This window comes from Ctenocephalides felis, unplaced genomic scaffold (assembly GCF_003426905.1).
Source record: "Ctenocephalides felis isolate EL2017-DRISC unplaced genomic scaffold, ASM342690v1 CF-g0.4_SCAFFOLD_01886, whole genome shotgun sequence".
NCBI classification, from domain to species: Eukaryota; Metazoa; Arthropoda; class Insecta; order Siphonaptera; family Pulicidae; genus Ctenocephalides; species Ctenocephalides felis.
In genome coordinates this window covers 7,435,861-7,461,640 of record NW_020538040.1, presented here as the reverse complement: position 1 = coordinate 7,461,640, position 25,780 = coordinate 7,435,861, and the positions used below count along the sequence as shown (strand labels likewise).

Sequence of the window (25,780 nt, the reverse complement as noted above, 5' to 3'; positions counted from 1 at the left end):
ACTATTTTCGATATACAAAAAAAAAAAAAAATTAGGACAATTTTTTTTTTCAAAATCAATTATTTTGTTAAGACAAGCAGAAAGTTCTTTGAATCATTTAAATCGGTTAGCTTACTTCTTTCAAAAACTGCCATTTTTTACATATTTAGCTCCGTATCTTCAAAATGGCTGGGCCTGCCTTTGCCAAAAACTAATAAGCACTTCTCCCAATCATTACTAATTGAATGTTTTTTAGATCATTCAAATCGGATACTCCGTTCTCTCAAAAATTCGATTTCTATTTTCTGCACTCTTTGCTCCGTATTTCCGAAACGGCTGGACCTGCCTTTGCCAAAAACTAATCAGCTATTTTCCCTACCAATAGGAATCGAATGTTTTTTGAACCATTCAAATCGGTTGATCCGTGCGCCCTAAAACGTGACTGGAAATTTGTATCCATACATACATACACACACACACACAACCATTTTTTCTGAGGTATGCCAAAACGTTCAGAAACCTTCAAAACGTCGAGAAATGTAAAAATTTTCAATTCCGATTTTCGGCCCATTACAATAACTTACCCTACTGGAAGTTAAAAACGAAACTAGGTTGAAGAAGAAGTTTGAATCCAGTCCCACTACTAAAATAAACGAAAAAAAGCAAGAAGGAATAAAATTGCAGCTATTTTTTAAAAAAAAAGTATCAAAAAGGGCCCTTTTTGGGACGAGAAGCCTCGCAATTTTTTTTGCGTAATGTTATAAAGTTGTTTGAGGTAGGGGGACTAGGTATTGCAGTGGTAAATAAATTAAAAGGCAATTAAGGCATCGTGCCTTAAGGCAAATTGCTGGAACTTCCCGTACCAAAAATTATTATTTTTTTAAAAACGATTAACATTTTTGAAAAAAATTTACTTCGAAAAAATAAGATTTTTGAGAAACTATAAATTGGACAAAAAATTATTTTTTTTGAAAAAAAAATTAAAAAAAAAAAAAATATTTTTTTTTTTGAAAAAAAAATGTTTTCTTTATTTTGACATATTTTGGAAGATCTGAACTTTTTTTCAAAGCAATCGCACTGCTTTAACTGCATAGAGACAAAATATAAAGCGCGTAAGCGCCGCGTCGCTGTCTAACGGGTAAACATTGGTACGGAACCCATAAGAATGTAAACAAAATTTATACTTATTGTTAAAATCTCTATAAAATATCTGATAATTTGATGTGCATATGTCTAATGATCATTTTTGACCGCCAAATGGCATTTTTTTTTTACTTTTTTTGTTATATCTCCGAAACCGCTAGACCTGCTCCTATGAAAATTTGATCAGTTCTTTATCTTGTCAATACAAGTAAAATGTTTTTTGAATTATTAAAATCGGATGCTCCGTTCTCTTAAAAACAGAGGTAGCGTTTTTGGCACTTTTTGCCCTATATCTTCGGAACGGCTAGACCTGCCTCTGCCAAAAACTAATCAGCACGTCTTCTTATCAATACGAATCGAATGTTTTTTGAATTATTCAAATTGCTTCATCCGTGTTCCCGAAATCGTCGACGAAAATTTGTATCCGCACACACACACACACACATACATCCATTTTTTCTAAGGTATGCCAAAATATTCAGAAACCTCTGAAACGTGAAGATATATAAAAATTTTCATTTTCGATTTTTTTGCAATTACTATAACTTACCCTACGGGAAGTTAAAAATGCAAGTCGATCCGACTTAGTTTTTTTTTTATTTGTGGCACCGCATTGAAAAAAGTCAATTTGAGAAAAACGTATTTAAAGTTTTTAATATAATGTACTAAATACACCATTTAATTTAATGTACTAAATACACCATGGTGTTCAAAGATGCTGACACATTAAAAAGGTCATGTGCATGAGGTATTACAATGAAAAAGAGAGCAGCTGGCATACAATAGCTCCGGAGCGATGAAAAAACGGGTTTCAGAGGATCATACATATAGAGATATATATATATATCTATAACTTCGTCAAAAAAATAGATATTGAGATGATTTTTTCTAAAAAATAATTCTAAGGTTTTTAGCTTTCATAATATCAAAAAATCTCAAAATCGAAAAAAAATAAATAAAAAAAGAACAACCCCCTTGATTTTATTTTGTGTCATATTTGGTAAATTTTTGTAAGCGACTTTATATTCAGCGCCCCGATTATATTCGCTGCAAGTTTTTAATTATTTTTAAATGCTCTAGTGATCTAGAGATGGTGCGTGCGGCGTGTGTAACTTTGAAACTAATGGCGCAAGCGTATCGCATCTTGCCTTAAGGCGAATTGCTGGAACTTCCCGTACCGCAACGAAATATTCCAGAAATATTAAATTTTTTCAAGTATATGATTAAAAATTCTGTAACTTTCATTATTCTTATTTTATAGACAAAATATAAGAGCTTTAGTATTTAAAATGAAGCACATTGTCTAATATTTATGAGTATTAAATAAACTGAATTGCAGAGTGAAAATTATTTATTTATTAGCAGTGTATAAGTGATGCTAAAAACTTAAGCTAGAATTAGAATTAAAATCCGAATTATTTCAGATATACATAAAAACAATTTCTTTTCCCAAAAACAATCGTTTTGTCAACACAAGCAGAAAGTTTTTTGAATCATCGGACGCTGAGTTCTCTCAAAAGTTGCCATTTTTTGCACATTTAGCTTCGTATCGCCGAAAAGGCTAGACCTGCCTTTGCCAAAAACTAACCACAACTTCTCCCCAACATTACGAATGGAATGCTTATTGAATCATTCCAATCGGATGCTCCGTTCTCTCAAAAACTCGATTTCTATTTTCTGCATTCTTTGCTTCGTATCTCCGAAACGGCTGGACCTGCCTTTGCCAAAAACGAATCAGCACGTCTTTCTATCAATAGTAATTGAATGTTTTTTAACCATTCAAATCGGTTGATCCCTGCTCCCGAAATCGTCGACGAAAAATTGTCTTCACACGTACAGTCATTCATTTTTTCTGAAGTGTGCCAAAATGTTCAGAAATCTCTGAAGCGTGGAGATACGCAAAACATTTCATTTTCGATTTTTGTTAGACGGGAAGTTAAAAATGAACATTTACTTGTCTGTAGAGTTCTCTTTGTATCTTATAGTTTTCAATTTAATTTCCACGTTAGTAGAGTTCTTTTTTATATTCTTGATCAGAATTAACCTACTTTTTTCTGTATTTCAGATCTAAATTAAAAATCTATTTGTCAGTAGAGACCCTTCTTTATCTTACAGTTACTAGAGACTTCTTTTGTCTTCTAAATCAAGATTAAAGATTGCTTATCTTTAGTTTCTTTTTTATGTTCTTGTTCATATTTTAATTTACTCGTCAGTAGAGTCCATATTTAATCTTATAGATCAAAATAAACATTTACTTGTCTGTAGAGTTCTCTTTTCATTTTGAAGTTTTCCCCTTTTAAAGGGATAACTTTTTATATATTCCAGGCTAAAAATAGTTTGCTTGCCAATCCTTTTTTGATCTTCTGGTCCTCAATATAGATAGTTCATCAGCAGTCTCCTTTTTATAATCTAGAGTCCTTTTTTATTTTTTAGTTTTTAATTTGAATTACTTGTCATTAGAGTCCTTTTCTTCATTTTTTAGATCAAAATTAAAATTTGCTAGTCAATAGAGTCTTCTCTATCTTCTAGATTAAAATTAAGTTATTTATCAGTAGAAGTCCATCTTTGATCTTCCAGTTTGCCGTTTAAATTCGTTGTCAATAGAGTTTCTTTATTTTCTAGATCTAAATCGATATTTAAATTGCTTGTTAATAGGTCCCTTTTTCAAATTAATTTGCTCGTCAGTAGAGTCCCTTTTATATAATCGAGACTTTAATAAAGCTTGCTTGTGGACGAAGTCCTTTTAAAAACATTAATCAGTCCTTTTCTTATCTTCTGGTTTCCAATTTAAATTGTTTGTCAGTAGACTCCCTTTCTTATAATCCAGATGAATATTAAAATTTGCTGGTCGGTAGAGTTTTAATTTACTTTTCAGTAGAATACCTTTTCTTGAGTCGGTACATCTCTAATATTCATCATTATGCATATTATATGGATAAATATGATTATCAAATCGATTGAAATCGATTGATTTGGTTAAATCGTATTAATCGATTGAAGTCCATGATTTAATTTATATTTTTATTTTTATATTCGTATTTATTAAAATTGATTTTTAACTTTCCGTAGGGTAAGTTATTGTAATGGGCCGAAAATCGAAATTGAAAATTTTTACATTTCTCGACGTTTTGAAGGTTTCTGAACATTTTACTGGCATACCTCAGAAAAAAGGCAGGCCCAGCCGATTAGGAGATATGGAGCAAAGAGTGCAGAAAATAAAAATCGAGTTTTTGAGAGATCGTAGCATCCGATTTGAATGATTCCAAAAACATTCAATTCGTAATGACGGGGAGAAAGGGTGATTAGTTTTTGGCAAAGGCAGGTCCAGCGGTTTCGGAGATACAGAGCTAAATGTGCAAAAATGGCAGTTTTTGAGGAAACTAAGCATTCGATTTGAATGATTCAAAGAGCTTTCTGCTTGTTTTAACAAAATAATTGATTTTGGAAAAAAAATTTTTGTTTCAAAATTTTTTCTTCAAATTTTTTTTTTTCAAAGAAGTTTTGTTCTAATATACTTTAAGCAAATAATTTTAACTTTGCAATTCAGTTTATATAATTCTTATAAATATTAGACAATGTTACAATATTAATAATAATCTATTTGAAAACATTCAGTGAGGAATACTGAATGTTAATTTCGTTACGGTACGGGAAGTTCCAGCAATTTGCCTTGAGGCACGATGCCATACACCTCACTAGTTTTATACATATTGTATCGCAGTAAATATTTCTCGACTCGATACCAATTTATTCGAATCAAGCCAAATTTGATTCGAATCAGGTTGTTTTATTTTATTCGAATCACTTTATTCGACTTAGCACATTACTACTATGTATATTATTTATTCACCAGATTATCAGTAAAGAAGCAGTTGGCCTTAACATCTTCTCCTGGTGGACCATCATCATCCAAACCATTGAGCGTAGACGATTATCAAATTGTGAACAGATTCGACAGTCATGGAGGAGGCTGGGGCTATTCTGGACATGCTGTCGAAGCCATCAGGTTTATGTGTGAAACCGAAGTCATCATTGGTAAGGGAGAATTGATTTAAATATATATTACAAGATGTTCTTGAAATTATTAATTGAAAGTCATAAAATTTATTTATTTATTTTATTAATTTATATACAGAATTTATCTTTGATTTGGTATCCTTATTACACGAGTATTTAAACTCTATATTATTAAATTTTTTTCTTGTAGGTGGTTTTGGCCTATTCGGTGGACGTGGTGAATACACTGGCAAGATAAAACTTTTAGATTTGGGTATGGAAGGCGGTGAGCAAGAAACCGATGGTGAATTAATTGCAGAAACCGAAGAAGCTCCCTACGAGTGCGCCCCCAGAACCAAGAAACCGATTCTGTTTGATGAACCAATACATATACAGGTAAAAAATATAAAATTAATACTATAATATCATTACTTCTTGTTTACTTAATTTTTAGTTGTACTAGTAGCAAAACGTTGATAAATATTTGAGATTTTTACAGTTCAGGTCGATAGTGCCTTTTATCAGTAGATCGATATCATTTTGCTTTGCCACAGTTTTTATTCAGCAAAAATAAACAGTCTTTAAATTTCAACCAATAATAATAATAATGATAAAGATTTTTTCAATTAAACAATAAATTAGAAATTTTAAACTGGATTTATTTTTTCTAGTATATTCTGTCATCAGAAATATTACACATAAGGAGACACATATCAAGTTCATCTTCATAGTCAGTCGAGGAATTTATTCATACAACCACTTATTGTTAATTCAGTATTTCAACATGTTGAGCCTTGTGCCAAGTTTTCTGTCCTTTTCGTTCAACTGGCATTGACTTAGGCTGGCAACGTTTCACACTTACCACATTTTTGTTTAAAATGTTTCAATAAATTTTGTTTAAATTATATTCGACCACATTTCGTTAAGACTAATTTCCCTAATGACCGACTCTCAACATGTTAATACTTAAGCAAACCTTTTAAAAAAATGTCTCATTAGTCTTAACATTTTAGTCAAATTAAACTTAATAAAATATTAATTAATATTAATAAGTTGTCGTGTGCATTCTTTTTTGATGTAACTATTGCAATACTTCAATTTTTCTCTGTGGCATACTTTTTCTAAAATATGTGTTCACTTAAGTTTTTTTTAATATTAGATTTCGGAATATGATCCTGGATAAGTTAATAAATTTACTATTCTGTTTTTTATTTCAGGCTAATAGATGGTACTTAGCTTGGGCTCGAGTCAGTGGACCATCGAGTGACTGTGGAGCTTCAGGACAGCATCTCGTCATTACTGACGATCAGGTAAACGATAAATCATTTATTATATATATATATATATATATTTTGTAGAGTTTCGAACAAGAATCCAAAAATAATACAAAATAAAAAACAAGAAAAGTTTTTAAAAAAAACAATTTCTTTATTTAATTATTTGTTTATTGTCGACGTTTCGGAACTAGGTACGTTCCATCTTCAGGACATCTGTCAAGAAACATGATCTTGATGAGATTTTAGCAAACAATATGTTTAGGAAAAGAAAATAGATTTTTCTTAAATAATGAATTAAATTGTAAAAAATATAATAATGTACAGAAATATGATAATATGTTCAAAATAAAAATGATAAAATGATAAAAAAATTTTTTACAATTTAATTAATTATTTAAGAAAAATCTATTTTCTTTTCCTAAACATATTGTTTGCTAAAATCTCATCAAGATCATGTTTCTTGACAGATGTCCTGAAGATGGAACGTACCTAGTTCCGAAACGTCGACAATAAACAAATAATTAAATAAAGAAATTGTTTTTTTAAAAACTTTTCTTGTTTTTTATTTTGTATTATTTTTGGATTCTTGTTCGAAACTTTACAAAATATACACAAATCCAAGACTCTACCATTCAATATATATATATATATATATATATATATATATATATATATATATATATATATATATGAAATTCTCATGTCGCCGTCTTTGTGATTAATATCCTACCTATTCTCATGAAATTTTGTGGGCATATTGGGAAGGTCTGAGAATCGAACAACATCTAACATCCCCCTAAATGTTAAGAGTAATCCACTCCTAATTTTTCGGACGATTTTTTTTTGTTTTTATTTTTTTATGATGTGGAATTAAAAAATACATACAATCCTAAACTTTTAATTTATTTTTACCAAACCCCTATTTTTTCATAACTATTTTAGTAAGTCAATAAATTTTTCACTCGCCTTCAGTCATTGAATATTTTTGACATAATTTTAGTTAGTTTAGTTAAGTAAGTTTAGGTTACTTAATTGCCTAATTCTTTTCAATTTTGAGGTCAATTTTCTCTATTTTAATTTTATTAATGCGGAATTTACAAAATACATAAAACTCTTTTTACTTCATTAATTATTTATTTTTGTCAAGGGTTGTCTAGGGGCGGACAAACAATTTTTTTTAATTTTATGATTTAATTTCTTCATATATTTTCTATAATTTGGAATTGAAAAATACATGAAACTTTCTTTATTTTGAAAAACTATTTATTTTTATCAAGGATCGTCTACCACCTGCGGCATCCGAGTAGAAAGGGTTAATTTTTATAATGCGGAATTAAAAAAAGCATACAACTCTAAACTTTCACCTTTTTTCTACAAATCTCTATTTCATAATAGCTATTTTAGTAACCACAGTATATCATTTTTTATCAAGCTTTCAGTCAGTGAGTGATTTGTTAACTGAATTTTAATTAATATTTTTCTGACCTTATGATTTTTTTTTAAATACAATATTTATTACAACTGTTAAATAATTTAACATCTAGCAATAATGATAAATAATAACATAAATTTAAATAAATAAGAGTGCAAAGGATAGATTTTACATTAAAATTATATCCTTATGATAATGGATGAAAATTACTTTAAAAAAAATGTATTTTTATCAAGGGTTGTCCATCCAAACCATCCACAAACAGTGCATAGTTTCTAAATGGTTTGCATAAAGAGCAATTTTTGCAAATAAATAAAGATTCAATATTAAAATCTGAAGATACAAGAGCTTTTGATATGAAACTATAGATATCACACAATTCTATGGCGAAGCTGTAAAATTTTTCACTATCTCATTTTTTCTTCAATCTGTTAATTCGCTGGTCATGCCACATATTTTTACATCTGATTTTGATTCGTACTTCAAAAATTACTGAATTGATAAATAGCGCTGTAATAATATATGAAAATCCTGACATTTCTTTAGATTAGGTTGGCACTTGCAAAAAATGTTAAGGGACATTTATATGTGGCGTGCTTTGCAGTGGGTAAACTATTCATATATTTTTTGTTAGCTGCTCCTTTCACTATGCACCACATTTGCAACCAGTTAGTTATTTTCGTACTAAACATTTTATACTAGGAATATTTTTTATGGCAGAACGTTTGCCGGGTCAGCTAGTATATATATATATATATATATATATATATATATATATATATGTATTCTTTCTTTTTGCAGATTCAATTCAGCTTCAAATCTTCCAAAAAATCCAACAACGGAACCGACGTAAACGCTGGCCAGATACCTGTAATATACTATCGAATCATCTCCAACGAAGTCCAAGTGCCACCGAGACAAAACAATGCTCTATCTTTAGAACCACCAGTCCATATACTGAGCAAAGATTTTTCAAGAAATGTTAGCAAGGAAGCCTTCCAAGTCAGTATAATAAATATTAACAACAAATATTCACCAGCATTAGTCCAGTCATTTGGTCTTTTTGCCGGTACAGTACTCCGGGAATTCTGAAAATTGGTGATCTTATAGATTTCGAAGTGCTCTTCACGAAAATCAACTTTGCCACCTCAAATTTGAACGGCTAGTTGCCGTCATATTGGAAAAATGGCGTCAAAAACAGCTTTTTTAAAATATCTCCTTTCTGGCTCATTCTACGATAAAAGTATCTATGTATGAATTAAACTAGAGAAAATTTCATACGAATCTTTAGAAAACCGTTTTTTTGTAAAATTGATAGTTTGAAAGTACGGCCGCCTCAAAGTCTTGGCTGCTCTCGCCGTAGTATCAAATCTCTCCATATATGACAGCACTTTGAACTTGACCACATTCCTCATAATAAATAAATATTTTCAATGTTAAATTAAAGGAATAAGATCTAGAAATAAAATAATTCAAATATTTTTCTGTTTTTTTGCTGATTTTTTAACACTTCAAGCTACTTACTATACTTACTATATAGCTACTTTGCCATTGAAGTGTTAAAAAATCAGCAAAAAAAAAAACGAAAAATATTTGAATAATTTTATTTCTAGATCTTAGTCGCTTAATTTAACATTGAAAATATTAATTATTAGAAGGAATATGGTCAAGTTCAAAGTGCTGTCATATATGGAGAGATTTGATACTACGGCGAGAGCAGCAAAGACTTTGAGGCGGCCGTACTCTCAAACTATCAATTTTACAAAAAAACGGTTTTCTAAAGAATTGTAGGAAATTTCATCTAGTTTAATTCGTACATCGTACTTTTATCGTAGAATCAGCCAGAAAGGAGATATTTTAAAAAAGCTGTTGTTTGACGCTATTTTTCTAATATGGCGGCAACTAGCCGTTCAAATTTGAGGTGGCAAAGTTGATTTTCGTAAAGAGCACCTCGAAATCTATAAGATTACCAATTTTCAGAATTCCCGGAGTACTGTACCGGCAACAGCCTTTTTTTGCACCAAATGACTAGACTACATTTCTTGAAATAATATCGACTTATTTTTTTCTAGGCTTTGATATCTCTATTGCAATGGAGCTGGTCCACTTTCAAAGCGGGAGCCATCGAAGCTATGAATCAGGCTAATTCGCATAATTTGGCAATTGTTATTCAGGAATTGGAGAAGTTGGTTTATATCAGCAAGGCTTGTTTGAGATTGCTCAGGATTTACATTAATGATATTTATCCAAGTCAGGTAGGTGATATCTGTTATATATATAGTATACATATATAATATATATCCATTACTAGGTGTCTAAAAAATTCACCCAAGAGTCCCTCAGTCTAGCCGAATGCATAGGAGACGTGAGACTATTACTCATGCAAATTCTGAGCGATGCCCAAACTGATGGCTGTGGAAAGAATGCATCTGGTAAATCGAAGGTGAAGAACAGCAGTGTGATTACAACTCTCCAGAACCATACCGGGATTCATGGTAATTCATGGAACCATTCGAGACTGAACTCGATGGCCGAGGATCTGCTGGAGGAGTGCCATAAAACCTTCATAGGTTGCTATCATGCTTTTTACCCGACTGCTAATTTGAAGTGGCAGTGCTTGTGTGACCTATTGGTGGAAATGGACAAGGTAATAGTAATTGAATTATATTTTTATAGTAAACATCAAATGCTTCAATGTTTCATAAAATATTATTTGGTATAATGTGAGATTTTTTTAACTTCCCGAAGGAGAAGTTTATGTTTTCATCAAAAAATCCGATTCGCTAATTTCATGTTTTCTCGACGTTTCGAGCCATTCTGAATCGAATGAGACCAAATTTGGAAAAAGCATGTGTGTGTGTGTGTGTGTATATGTGAACAGATTTTTTGCCGTAAATCGCCGTTTTCTCAAAAACGGCTGGGTCGATTTCAAAAATTTAAAAGCCATTCGATGTATCTCAATGAGAACTATTGTTTATCAGTTTTGTGCGACGATCGGCCAAGCCGTTTCTTCATAAATAGCAGAGAAGTAAAAAGTTTTTCGTCCACGTTTTAGCACGCAGTTCTGAATCGATTTTGAAAATTCAAAAATCGTTCGAAAGATATTGGTTGGGAATCGACCTGATTAATTTTTGGTAGAGATCGGCCGGGTCGTTTTCTTGTAATAAAGTTTAAAAAAAAAAAATTCGACGATTTTTATGATTATTTTTTTGACGGTAGATACCATAGTCTTCTATATCATACTAAAATATTACGGCCCTACGACAACTCGTTTAGCTTTAAAAATTCGTCAAAGTTTGCAAAAATCGGTATCGTTTTTTTGACATTTGTCAAAATTAAACTTTTGATCGACGTATTCTCAAAAGCACCTGAACCGATTTCAGAAATTTAAAAGCCATTTGATGTATTTCGGTGAGGACTATCGTTTGTTAGTTTTGTGTGACGACCTGCCAAGCCGTTTCTTTGCAATTTGGAAAAAAGTGTTAAACTTTTCGTCCACATTTAAGCTCATCCTACCGAACCGATTTTAAAAAATCAAAAACTGTTCGAAAGATATTAGTTGGGAATGGTACTGATTAGTTTTAGGTGAAAATCTACCGAACCGTTTTCTTGTAATTAACTGTTGAAAAAAAAATTTAAGCCGATTTTCATGGAACTTTTTTGGAGATATACATTATGGTCTTATAGAACTTACTGTAATATTACGGCCTTACGACAAGTAGTTTAATCTTAAAAATTCGTCAAACTTTGCTAAAATTAGGATTAATGAAGTATATTATTTAGCATTTATTTGATTAAGTCGATTATTTACACATATCAGGAAGTTTATGTAACTTGCCTGAAGGCTAAATACCAAACCAACTAGTTTCAGTATGTTTCCATTGTTTGTACTTTTTTGTAGCATAATTTTTTTCTTTCCATTCTGCTTTTTCTAAGAAATTTTTTATCTCTTGCCCATAAACGAGAATAAATTATTTCGAAAAATATACATACATACTTTCTATGTTTTGACTTTTTTCATTCTTCTTTTTGTTTTCAGGATCATCAGAATTATAACAGTGCTGCCCGACTTCTTAGTGCTGTACTCGAAGCCCTTTGTTCACCTTCGGTGCGTCTAAGGTCCACTTTACCAGTGCTTTCAGCTAAAGGCTTGGGAGAGCCTTGTCATAAGGTAATTTTAATGAAAATATTTTATTTGATATTAGGGGGCGTCCAATAATCACGTGACCGATTTTTTAAGTATTTTTGAACCCTCCTCTCCCACCAAACATCATGTGTGTTTTTAGTTACAAGAAAAAATGTCGATTTTTTTATTTTTTTGAAAATGTTTGGGTTTTTAAAAAAAAATTACTATATCCCTCATTCCTCATATCAAAACTTGGTTGGGGGCCTCCTTATGAAGAGTAACGATTTTTCACAAAATATTAGGTTGTCAAATATCTCCCTTCCGCTTTTTTGCTCTTGGTTTATAATACAAAAAGGCGGAAGGGAGATATTTGACAACCTATTATAAAAATGCCTAAAATTTAAAAAAAAATATTTATTTAGCCTTATCCATCTGCAAATTTCCCGATATTTTCACAAATGATTCCAAACATAAATTGACTCTCTTTACGTTTTTTTTTTCAAAAAACTGATTTAAGTGATGATATCTTGTTACAATCGCAACTGTCGAAATAAATTTTTCGAAATAACATAATAACAAGATATCATCACTTATCAGTTTTTTGAAAAAAAAAACGTAAAGAGAGTCAATTTATGTTTGGAATCATTTGTAAAAATATTGGGAAATTTGCAGATGGATAAGGCTAAATAAATATTTTTTTTTTTAATTTTAGGCATTTTTTATAATAGGTTGTCAAATATTTCCCTTCCGCTTTTTTGCTCTTGGTTTATAATACAAAAAGGCGGAAGGGAGATATTTGACAACCTATTATAAAAAATGCCTAAAATTTAAAAAAAAAAATTATTTAGCCTTATCCATCTGCAAATTTCCAGAAATTTTTACAAATGACTCTAAACATATATTCACTCTCCTTGCATTTTTTTTTTCAAAAACTGATTTATTAAGTGATGATATCTTGTTATTATGATATTTCGAAAAATTTATTTCGGCAGTTGCGATTATAATTGGAAGGCCGAAGAATAAAATGCATGCAGTTATTAAGTTAGGAAGTAGGAGTTTCTAAATGATATAAATTTTTTGAATTTATGATTTGAAACACGTTGGTCATGAAGATTACCCAAGTTATCTTTACAGTATTTAGTGTACAGTTTACCAGAAGCTTTTATTAACTTCCCGTAGGGTAAGTTATTGTAATGGGCCGAAAATCGGAATTGAAAATTTTTACATTTCTCGACGTTTTGAAGGTTTCTGAACGTTTTGGCATACCTCAGAAAAAATGGATGTGTGTGTGTGTGTGTGTGTGTGTATGTGTGTGTGTGTGTATGTATGTGTGGATACAAATTTCCAGTCACGTTTTAGGGCGCACGGATCAACCGATTTGAATGGTTCAAAAAACATTCGATTCCTATTGATGGGGAAAAGAGCTGATTAGTTTTTGGCAAGGGCAGGTCCAGCCGTTTCGGAGATACGGAGCAAAGAGTGCGGAAAATAGAAATCGAATTTTTGAGAGAACGGAGTATCCGATTTGAATGATCTATAAAACATTCAATTAGTAATGATTGGGAGAAGTGTTTATTTGTTTTTGGCAAAGGCAGGCCCAGCCATTTCGAAGATACGGAGCTAAATATGTAAAAAATGGCAGTTTTTGAGAGAATTAAGCGTCCGATTTGAATGATTCAAAAAACTTTCTGCTTGTCTTAACAAAATAATTGATTTTGGAAAAAAAAATTTTTGCTCCATTTTTTTTTTTTTTTTTTTTTTAGGTTTTTGTTGAAACAAATAATTTCAACTTTGCAATTCAGTTTATATAATTCTTATAAATATTAGACAATGTTATAATATTTATAATAATCTATTTGAAAACATTCAGTATTCCTCGAACATTTCGTTACGGTACGGGAAGTTCCAGCAATTTGCCTTAAGGCACGATGCCACCCACCCCACTAGTTATCTCTTAATTTGAAAAAAATATAAGTTTCTCTGGTTGTAATATTTTGAACATGCCAGTCTTATAATACTAACATTGCAAAGGTTTTGAAATATTTATTTGGTTATTTATAATAATAAAAACAGTAACAGTAACAGACCAACAATAGATTCGCAAATTATGCATGATTAGATTGTCTTTGATACAGAGTAATGCTTTGAAAATTTAAATTTTGTATGGAAACAAGTGTAGAACTTGAGTTTGTTCAGCATTATACTACATTCCATAATGAGATTTCATCGATACTTACTACGCGAGATGCTGGAGAATTAGAGTATTTGTATGGAATTTAATATACTACATACACACTTTTTAGAAAAATGTACAAAGGAAAAAAATATACATAAATCTCAATTCTTATTTAGTTCATGCAACTTGCCTTAAGGCAAAATACCACTTACAACTAGTTTTAATATTTATTCATATTTATTTTTCAGTCAAAATTGAGTCCTTCGGACAATGCTGGTTTGCCCATGGTTACTGGAATCGATGGACATCATTATCCGATACTGGTCGAACAGATGTCTTACAGAAGTCATGTTAGTATAAATATTATTTAATTATTTAAATGATTAACTTCTTAATAGCTGTTAAAATTATATTATTTTGATTGCTAGTTATAATTTCAATAAAAAAGATTTATACATCAGCAAACCTAATCAATAATAATATTTTTTTCATTTTCTTTCCATTATTTTATTTTATAGCATACATTATTGTATATATTATAACTTCATAATTATAAATTTTTAAAATAAATTAAATATAAATTAATATAAGAAAACAAGTAATAATTCTAAATAGTATTTCGACAATATTCAATTTTTAACTTCCCGTAGGGTAAGTTATTGTAATGAGCCGAAAATCGGAATTGAAAATTTTTACATTTCTCGACGTTTTGAAGGTTTCTGAACGTTTTGGCATACCTCAGAAAAAATGGATGTGTGTGTGTGTGTATGTATGTATGGATACAAATTTCCAGTCACGTTTTCGGGCGCACGGATCAACCGATTTGAATGGTTCAAAAAACATTCGATTCCTATTGATAGGGAAAAGAGCTGATTAGTTTTTTGCAAAGGCAGGTCCAGCCGTTTTGGAGATACAGAGCAAAGAGTGCAGAAAATAGAAATCGAATTTTTGAGAGAACGGAGTATCCGATTTGAATGATCTAAAAAACATTCAATTAGTAATGATTGGGAGAAGTGTTTATTAGTTTTTGGCAAAGGCAGGCTCAGCCATTTTGAAGATACGGAGCTAAATATGTAAAAAATGGCAGTTTTTGAGAGAACTAAGCGTCCGATTTGAATTATTCAAAGAACTTTCTGCTTGTCTTAACAAAATAATTGATTTTGGAAAAAAAAATTGTTCCATTTTTTTTTTTTAGTTTTTTGTATATCGAAAATATTTCAGATTTTAATTTTAATTTTGACTATAGTTCTAATATACTTTACAAATAATTTCAACTCTGCAATTCAGTTTATATAATTCTTATAAATATTAGACAATGTTACAATATTTATAATAATCTATTTGAAAACATTCAGTATTCCTCGAACATTTCGTTACGGTACGGGAAGTTCCAGCAATTTGCCTTAAGGCACGATGCCATAATTGCCTCAAGGCAGAATTCCACTTACAGCTAGTTTAAATTTTATTTACAGTTAGAGAAAAACAATTTGTAATAAAATACTTTTCATTTTCTTTACAATGTTTTCATTTCCTTCATAACAATATCATAGTTTTAAATAATGGTAAATAATTAAATATAAAGTATCAATTATTTACTATTTCAACAATATTTTTTTCTTTTTTTTTAAGTTGGAGAAGAACGACTTCGTAGGCTGGCAATTCAAAGACGTCCTGGACAGATTACTGGACATTGTAACTTTACCAGTTAAGCGAATGATTCTTGACTTAGTAAAACAAAAGCGACAGACCATTGGTATTATCGGTGAAAACCAGAATATCAGAACTGTCCAACAACCCATCAGATCGATGACACAACAACAAATGTCTGAGTTTCAGAAGAGGAGCAATTATATTGAAAATATAGGTAGGAAATTATAGTTATAATAACGTTTTATGTTTATAACATATAACTCATAATTTCCACAGGTATGAATAACTCTAACGATCCGGCTATGAATTCCAATTGCAATGAGATTCAACCGATACAACCACCAAATTCTCTACAATTGTCAGGCGAAGGAAATAAATCTAGAACCAGCATCACAAGCAAGAAATTAGGTTCTGGTGCCGGCCTGGACCGCGATTCTGGTCTGGTCAAGAATAGTTGCCATTTGCTTGCACGAGTTGTTGCCGAATTGGCTTATCAGTGCACTGGGACAGATGTAAGTAGAAATATTTAATGGACTACTTGACTGTAATAATAAATCAGTTTTCAAAAATTATATCAACGTAATCATCAAGTAATGCCATTTTTCAATGTTTTCCACTTAGAATGTACTGCAAAGATTTAGAGAAACACTTTTATTTTTTCAAGCAGCTCAAGTTTTAATAAATTAACTTCCGATGGGGTAGTTATAGTAATGGGTCGAAAATTGAAAATGAAAATTTTTGCATTTCTCGACGTTTTGAAGGTTTCTGAACATTTTTAAAGGGCATACCTCAGAAAACTAATGGATGTGTGTGTGTGTGTGTTTTGTATGTCTGCATTTTTTCGTCCACGTTTTCGGGCGCACGGATCAACCGATTTGAATGGTTTAAAAAACATTCGATCCCTATTGATAGGGAGATGTGCTGATTAGTTTTTAGCAAAGGCAGGTCTAGCCGTTCCGAAGATACGGGACAAAAAGTTCCAAAAATGGTAACTCAGTTTTTAAGAGAACAGTGCGTCTGATTTTAATAATTTACTTGTATTGACAAGGTGAAGAATTGATCAAATTTTTATAAAGGTAGGTCTAGCGGTTTCGGAGATCTAATGAAAAAAGTAAAAAAAATGACATCTGGCGGTCAAAAATGATCATTAGACATATGCACATCAAATTATCAGATATTTTATAGAGATTTTAACAATAAGTATAAATTTTATTTACATTCCTATGGGTTCCGTACCAATGTTTATCCGTTAGGCGGCGACGCGGCGCTTTGACATTTCGTCTCTATGCTGTTAAAGCAGTACGTTTGCTTTGAAAAAAAGTTCAGAATTTGCAAAATAGGTCAAAAGAAATTTTTTTTTTCAATAATAATTTTTTTTTTCAAAAAAAATTAATTTATTTGTTAAATTTATAGTTTCTCAAAAATCTAATTTTTTCGAAGCAACATTTTTTCAAAAATGCTAATCGTTTTTTTAAAAAATAATAATTTTTGGTACGGGAAGTTCCAGCAATTTGCCTTAAGACACGATGCCATGCGCCCCATTAGTTTTATTTTCTATAAAATATTTTTGTAATTTTGGTTTAAAAATTCAAAAAATTACCCAGGCTAGCTAAGCACAGTCTAAGCGCTACTCTGGTACAAATGTTTACCCAAGTGCGTTTAGACTGTTTATGTACTGGAGCACTTTTCCAATTTGGTGAAAACTATTGAAAAATGTGAAAATGCCGCCAAGCTAAGCACAGTATAAGTGAAAATGTCTCACAGAATTATTTGCAAATGTGTTTAGACTGTGACTATACGGGAGCACTTTTTCAATTTGTAAATTAGACAACATTTTTTTTTTTGAAATTGAACTCGAAATGAAATGACGATTGTTAATGTTCTGGAGATGAATTGATTTATGATTTACATTTGATTTGCTCAAATATAACAACATAGCAAAATTATAGAAAGTTACAGTATTTGTAATAATACATTTGAAAACGTTTAAAGTTCTCGAATATTTCATTATGGTACGGGAAGTTTGCCTTAAGGCACGATGTCATACACCACTAGGTTTTATTTATTTTAAAGCAGTTCAAGTTTTAGTTAATTCAAAATTTTTGACTGCAAACCAAGACATGGTTCTTTTATATTTATACTTTATTTAAATTTAATAGACAAAGACGACCTAGATCTTCATCAAAATGTTTGATCAAGTTTTAATAAGTGATCCACTACAAGTTTATATTTTTTTTCTCTTTAGGAGGATTTGATAGGAGCCTGCGGCCGAGCACCACTCTGCACCCCATCCCGTTTCACCAGATGCAACCAGACAAGAACCTGGAATACAGGAAATGGTGCACCCGAAGCCATTTGCTTCACGGTCGATCGTCCTGGTCTCTCTGCCGTAGGGGCTGTGATTTATGGAGGATCCGGATGCTATGATTACGAACTCGAGATATTACATTTTGTAAGTAGAATTCATCAATTATTATAATACAAATTTATTAACTTTCCGTAGGGTAAGTTATTGTAATGGGCCGAAAATCGGAATTGAAATTTTTTACATTTCTCGACGTTTTGAAGGTTTCTAAATATTTTGGCATACTTCAGAAGTGTGTGTGTGTGTGGGGGGGGGTATGTATGTGTGGATACAAATTTCCAGTCACGTTTTCGGGCGCACGGATTAACCGATTTGAATGGTTCAAAAAACATTCGATTCCTATTGATAGGGAAAAGAGCTAATTAGTTTTTGGCGAAGGCAGGTCCAGCCGTTTCGGAGATACGGAGCAAAGAGTGCAGAAAATAGAAATCGAGTTTTTGAGAGAACAGAGTATCCGATTTGAATGATCTAAAAATATTCAATTAGTAATGATTGGGAGAAGTGTTTATTAGTTTTTGGCAAAGGCAGACCCAGCCATTTTGAAGATACGGAGCTAAATATGTAAAAAATGGCAGTTTTTGAGAGAACTAAGCGTCCGATTTAAATGATTCAAAGAACTTTCTGCTTGTCTTAATAAAATAATTGATTTTGGAAAAAAAATTTTGTTCCATTTTTTTTTTTTAGTTTTTTGTATATCGAAAATATTTCAGAAACATTTAGTATTCCTCGAACATTTTGTTACGGTACGGGAAGTTCCAGCAATTTGCCTTAAGGCACGATGCCATAATTGCCTCAAGACAGAATTACAGCTAGTTTATTTATTTATTCAACGCACAAGGCAATGATACAATATAATTACAAGTGTACAAATTATAAACTAAAGATAATATATGAGAAAATTTGAGTATTAAGAGTTCATAGATATCTTTGTATATATATATACATAACACCTAATATAAACTACAAATATTTAACACTGAATAAAAACTAATAGTAATAAACATTTAATAAACTATAAATAACTACTTTAAACAGTCATTTAAGGATAATTTTTCTTGCTCGATTTTTTATATTCAAAAGCAAATTCATTTATTATTTTCGATATTCTGAAACAAATTTGGTTTTAATTGTAGGTATTTCCAAAGTTCTATTATTAAATTCTTCAAGCAAAATTGCATAGTGTAATATATAATTTGAATAATGTAATGAGACCTTACTAACTCTTGAATTTAAAAAATTAACTAGTGGTGCGTGGCATCGTGCCTTAAGGCAAATTGCTGCAACTTTCCGTACCAAAAATTAAAATTTTAAAAAAGATTCAATTTTCTTTTCTCTGAACTCTGAACTCTGAAAAAAGATATATTTTAGATTTTCAAAATTATTACAAAAAAATTATTTTTTGAAAAAATTAGATTTTTTTTTACTTTGAAATATTTTGGATATTTTGAATTTTTTTCAAAGTGATACATTAGCTGCGTTGAAACGAAATATCAAAAGTAAACAAAATTTATTCTTATTATTAAAATATCTATAAAATATGTGATAATTAGATGAGCATATATCTAATGATCATTTTTGTCCGCCAAATGGCATTTTTTCACTTTTTTATTGGATCTCCGAAACCGCTAGACCTGCTTTTCCAAAAGTTTTATCAGTGCTTTATTACGTCAAATGTTTGTTGAATTATTGAAATCGGAAGCTTCGTTGTTTTTAAAACTGAGTTACTGTTTCTGGTACTCTTTGCTCCGTATCTCCGAAACAGTTTCGCCTGCCTTTGCCAAAAACTAATCAGCACGTGTCCTTATCAATACGAATCGAATGTTTTTTGAATTATTCAAATCGGTTGATCGGTGTTCCCGAAATCGTCGACGAAAATTTGTATCCGCACACACACATAAACACATATACACACATACACGTATAGACAAAAGGTATTCCACATGTTTCAATGTATGAGAAAATAGTCATGCAGTTTATGAGAGAACGGGTCGTCCGATTAGATTAATTCAAAAAACCTTTTGCTTGCGGTGTGCAAAAAATGCTTTTACAACAAATTTTGTAATTTTGAAAATTTTCAAAAAAAATTCAAAACTTTCAAATAGAATTAAAGTTTAAAAAAATTCAAACTTTCAAAATTTTTCAACATTTTCAAAAAAAAATTAAATTTTGTCCTTTTGTACATACAAATTTTATCCTTTAGGACAACGAGTCACCCACCAATTCGGGCAGACCTTACGTGACCCACAGATGGCACACTTTGGAATTCGTAAAAGGAACGATCGGTCCTGAAGATTATTCAAAGAGAGAGTTGGCTGATATATTGTTCGAGAAGGCTGTACCACTCAAGGTAATAAAATTAGTAAAAAAAATTGACATAGTTTAAATTTCATTTCTAATTATATTATTATTCTGTACCAATCAGGGTAAAACCGGTAAGAAATTGATATAGTTTGAATTATGTTTCTAATTATATTATTATTCTGTACCAATCAAGGTAAAACCGGTAAGAAATTGATATAGTTTAAATTTCATTTCTAATTATATTATTATTATAGGTGGGAAAGAAATATGCCATTAGGCTCCGAAATCATGGTGGACGCACCAATAACGGTGATGCAGGTATCACGACAGTTGTGGGACCTTGTGGTGCCACTTTTCATTTTTCTACTTGCTCGTTAAGTTTTAATGGAACCACACAGGTTCGAGGACAGATACCATCGCTGCTGTATTATAGGTTAGTAAGAAAATAATCTATTACTTAATAATAATAATAATAAAGACATATATTTCAATAATTATGAATGTGTCCGCAACACTTCCAATTTTGTTCGGATTTCTACCCGCTGGTATATCATCCCTGAAATCTATTACTTTCCAAATTAATTAACTTCCCGGAGGAGAGGTTTATAAAAAAATCCGATTCGCTAATTTTATGTTTTCTCGACGTTTCAAGCCATTCTGAATCGAATGAGAACAAATTTAAGGGAAAAGTATGTATGAGTGTGTGTGTGTGTGTGTGTGTGTGTGAACAGATTTTTTGCCGTAAATCGACGTTTTCTAAAAAACGGCTGCACCGATTTCAAAAATTTAAAACCCATTCGATGTATCTCGATGAGGACTAGCGTTTGCCAGTTTTGCGCGAAGATCGGCCAAGCCGTTTCTTCGTAAATATCAGAAAAGTGAAAAATTTTTAGTTTGGACAAAGTTCTGCCGAACCGTTTCTTCCTAACTAACTATTGAAATTTTTTTCGATTAAGTTTTTTTATTTTAATAGATATCATGATTCTAAAGAACATACTAAAATTTTACGGCCCTGCGGCAAGTAGTTTAATTTTAAAATATCATGAAAGTTTGAAAAGGTATAATAGTCAAAATTTGTGTCATAAGTCGCTTATGTGATGTGTTGAGTCAAAATTTGAATATCACAAATTTAAAAGTCTTTTTTGGGTATCAGCATAAAAATAAGTCTACAAAACTTCTTTAGTTGTGCAAAAAAGTTACTATTAATTTAATTCATCAAATAATATCAAGGACTACGTACATGATATATGTAATCGTGTAGTTGAAAAGTTTATCTTAATATCTAAATCTCAATTTTGGTTGATTCGGTCAATTATTACACATTTCGAGAAGTTCATGCAACTTGGGGTTATATACACTTACAAAAAGCCATTTTTCTATATTTTTCCCTCTAAAAACTGTTAATGTATCAATACAGAAATTTATATTTATATAAAAGCATCTTTTAACTATTTTTCAAAAATAATTACAGGTAAAAATATTTATTAAAAAAAGTTACAGCAGATCTGCGAAAGCGTCTGTCGAAAAACACGTTTTGCGGTGATCATTCTATCTCTGGAGAAAATCATCTGAATTTATAAATCCAAAAAGATTTCAATAAAGTAATCATAAATTTAGTAATTAATCGAAGCAATGAGCAAAATAATAATTTTCTACAAAATGGCGGTTTCTTGAAAAAAAAATCGCTTTTTTGCTAAAAATTTGACCTTAATTGATTTGAAACTATCTCGCAGTGCTCATCCTCTTTTTAGGCCTTGAAATGCGTATTGAGCCCAAATTGTAATTTATATTGCCTTCATACAATTTAATAGTAATTCATAATGAAATATGCAGGTTGGAACAATTTTCACATGTTACATTTCACATATTCAGAAATTGCTTTAAACACTGTTATAAAATTTAGAATGCAATACTAAACAGTCTAATAACATGTAACCAGGTTTTTCTCTGTTTTTTTTTTAATTTTTTCACCGGATTACTAACTTCTTTCTTCCGTCTGTGTTTTTCTTTTCAAATTTGCGTGCATTTGGAAAATATTCACCAGAATGATACGATTTTTTTGTGTGTATTCTTAAATAAATGTACACCCAGAAAATATAATTTAAAAAAAAAGATTGCGCGTAAGGATCACACGCGATTGAAGTAAAACTTATTTGCAATTATATTGTAGCAAATTTAAATTGAGTAAAAATAAATACATCATATAAAAATTTTGAATAAAGTTTATTAGTGCAAACACTCGTGATGCATACATTTATTAGTGTCGTCAATTATACACATTTATAAAATGATAAATTATAAATTATATATTTATGATTACATTAAAAATATGTATAATATTTACCGTAATATCCGTCTTGCCTAACAAATTGAAGCCATACTTTTATATTTGTTTTGTTTATCAAGCCCTGCACATAGCTTGATCTATGAATCATTTGCTTTTTTATGTGAACGTTAATGCAATGATCATCATCAATATTACGAGGTAATAAATTAACCATATTATTAATGTCAACAGGCACATTTATAATTTGGCCAAACATTCCAAATTGTCCATTTGCATGTCGCAATCGTCTAATTTGCATGAAACACAACCTAGGTGAAATTAACCTTTCAGATACAGTATATAGTTTAGGTAGATAATTTGGTATAGGTGGAAATACAAACCCGTTAAACTTACACAAAGTGGGAATTTTACCCGAATTTAATATCTTTTGACATCCAACCTGATTATTTAAATCAATATTCAAACAACATTATTAAGAATTTGTTTTTGAGCATCATTTGATATTTCTAAGTCACTTTGAAGCCAAAGTCGATCACACACAGAACATACATAGCCAAAGCTATCATTTCTTACGCAGCGCAGATTTTTCCTTTGTTTCATTATTTATTTGCGATCATTTGCACTGAAATTATTTATGGGGGACGGGATAAAATATTCTTCCGATCCTGACATTTTTATTAACTCACAAATTATACTGCTAACCCGTGTCGCGCCTAAAGAAGTTTTTACACCCATATCGCGCCTAAAGAAGTTTTACTTCAAAAATCCATTTTTTGTGTATATAACCCTTCAAGGCAAAATGCCACTTTCAACTACTAGTTTAGTATTAACTTTATTAATATTTATCTTATATTTTTTTCTAGCAATCCTACCGATACTGACACCATCCAGACAAGCCGCTCAGTAATAGAGCGACAAGCGAGAAAATCCACTCTCGAAATGATTACGACTATATCAAATTGTTGCCGATATTTGCTCGTAGAATCGAGAGATCTAATTGGTAAATTGGATAACAATCTTGATTGCAACAACGATTTGGAGAGTGATAAAAGCCCTTCAACTACCGCCGGTGGCTCCGATGATTCCGTACAGGAACTTTGTAGTAGATTGGGCGAGTCTAGCCTGATAAATACTCTGATGCCACTTGTTTTCGCACATGTTGTGCCACTACTCGGAGACGCAAGGGTAAGTAATAATAATAATTTATTAGTTTTATATTTAAATTGTGCATGTGGAAATTTAAATCAAAAGCAAATGGTTTTGTATTATGAAACAAAGGGACAGAAAAATGTTATGGCAAGGCCATGTTGCGTTCCAACTTCCATAGATTATGCTACAGTTTTACACATAAACTGCACCGTCACTCGTGTGTTATGAACCTGAGTCAGAAAGATCCTGTTATCTAATATCGTTTTTTTGACATTTGTGCGTTTTCTAGTTTAGGTTCTCTATCTGACAACCTGAGAAATACGCTTGATTGCACTGCATTACATAACATAGCCTTACCATAATATTGGTCTGTTATGCGGATTCGCTCATCAGTAGAGTTCCATTTTTCTAAAAATGTCAAAATTTGCTCGTCAATAAAGCTCCCTCTTTCTAAAAGTGCTAGAATATTCTCGTGAGTAGAGTTTTTTATTTTAAAAAATTTCAAGAGTTCCTCTTCAGTAGAATTCCCTTTTTTCGTAAAAATGACAGAATTTGGTCGTCGGTATATTTGCTAGTCAGTAGAGTTCTTTTCCTCTAAAAGTGCTAGATTAAGCTCATTAATAAAGTTCCCATTTTTTAAAAAAATGCCAGAATTTGCTCGTTTGATTAAAAATGAAAGAATTTTCTCATGGATATACTTGGTCATGTATTCTGATTGCTATTGAAAATAAAAATTAAAAAAAAAAAAAATCGTTATACTTTCTTTGTTGTAAAAATGTCAGAATTCGCTCATTAGTAGTGTTCCTTTTCTTTTTTTTAAAAAAAGTCAGAACTTGAACTTCAGCTGAGGTCTGTTGTCATTAGAGTTTCCTTTTTTCCAATAAACAGATATCAAAATTTACTCGTCTGTAGAGTTGTAGGAAATCGCTCGTCAGTTGAGTTCTTTATTTAAAAAAAAAACTTTAAATTAGCTCGTCGATGGAGTTTTTTTCGTAAAAATATGAGAATTTGTTCGTTAGTAGAGTTTCCTTGTTATTTAAAAAAAAAGTCAGAATTTTTTCTTCCATGATGTTACTTTTACTTTTAAAAATGTCAGAATTTGCTCGTCAGTAGAGTTTATTTTTTCTAAAAATATCAGAGTTCCTTTTTACGTTCCTTAGAAACAAGTCAGACTTTTCTCTTCTATGGAGTTTGTTTGGAATTCTGGCATTTTTTAAGCTATTCTAATAAATACAGCAGCACAATATAGATACATCAGTAGATTTAACCACCTGAATGTGCAGTGATCTTGTTTTGATAACTTATTGGCAACTTAAAAATATAATTATATATATTGTATTAAATATAAAATAAATTTCTTGTATTTTCTACTGATTTTGTAGCTTGATTATTAACCTACTTGTTTTTATAATTATCGCTTGATAGTCCTAAAGGACTAAAGGACTTCTACTGTATCTGAATTTGCTTTGCTTTGCTTGAAGTCATTTTTCAATAATATATACAGATTAAAATATTTGGAATAAAAATTTTAAGTCGTTTTAAAAGCGTCCTAAATTCACATATCGCTAATTATCAAAATAAAAAATATACTAATGTATTAAAACTAAATCAATTGAATTTATACAAAAACTACCAGCTCAAAATCTTTTAATATCATATGTCAGTGGTCGGGGAACCGGGGTGAATTACCCCAAATGGGGTGAAATTGGACTTTTTTGGGTTAAAAAAATGTATTTTTAATTGATATTCACTCTATTTGCTACGTAGTTGTCCGTATGGGGGCAAATCTCTCTTTGCCATGGGGGTAGTATCAGCTTAGACAAAAATATTTTGGGGTAATGATTAAAAAAGTTTTCCGACCGCTGTCATACGTAAACAGATTTTAAAGTTGGTGATATT

The 25,780-nt window shown here is 30.8% G+C and overlaps 1 protein-coding gene across 1 annotated transcript in view; it reads left to right on the top strand.

Annotated features, from left to right (window-relative positions):
• Positions 1-25,780, top strand: part of LOC113378632 (E3 ubiquitin-protein ligase highwire-like) — a 374,874-nt gene that overhangs the window by 52,875 nt on the left and 296,219 nt on the right. The window contains 14 exon segments of the mRNA XM_026619187.1: positions 4,976-5,157; positions 5,330-5,514; positions 6,336-6,428; positions 8,629-8,829; positions 9,900-10,082; positions 10,139-10,474; positions 11,867-11,998; positions 14,378-14,479; positions 15,759-15,993; positions 16,056-16,291; positions 18,025-18,231; positions 20,345-20,491; positions 20,700-20,878; positions 23,596-23,917. Of these exon segments, the coding sequence (XP_026474972.1) occupies positions 4,976-5,157; positions 5,330-5,514; positions 6,336-6,428; positions 8,629-8,829; positions 9,900-10,082; positions 10,139-10,474; positions 11,867-11,998; positions 14,378-14,479; positions 15,759-15,993; positions 16,056-16,291; positions 18,025-18,231; positions 20,345-20,491; positions 20,700-20,878; positions 23,596-23,917 (2,740 nt within the window).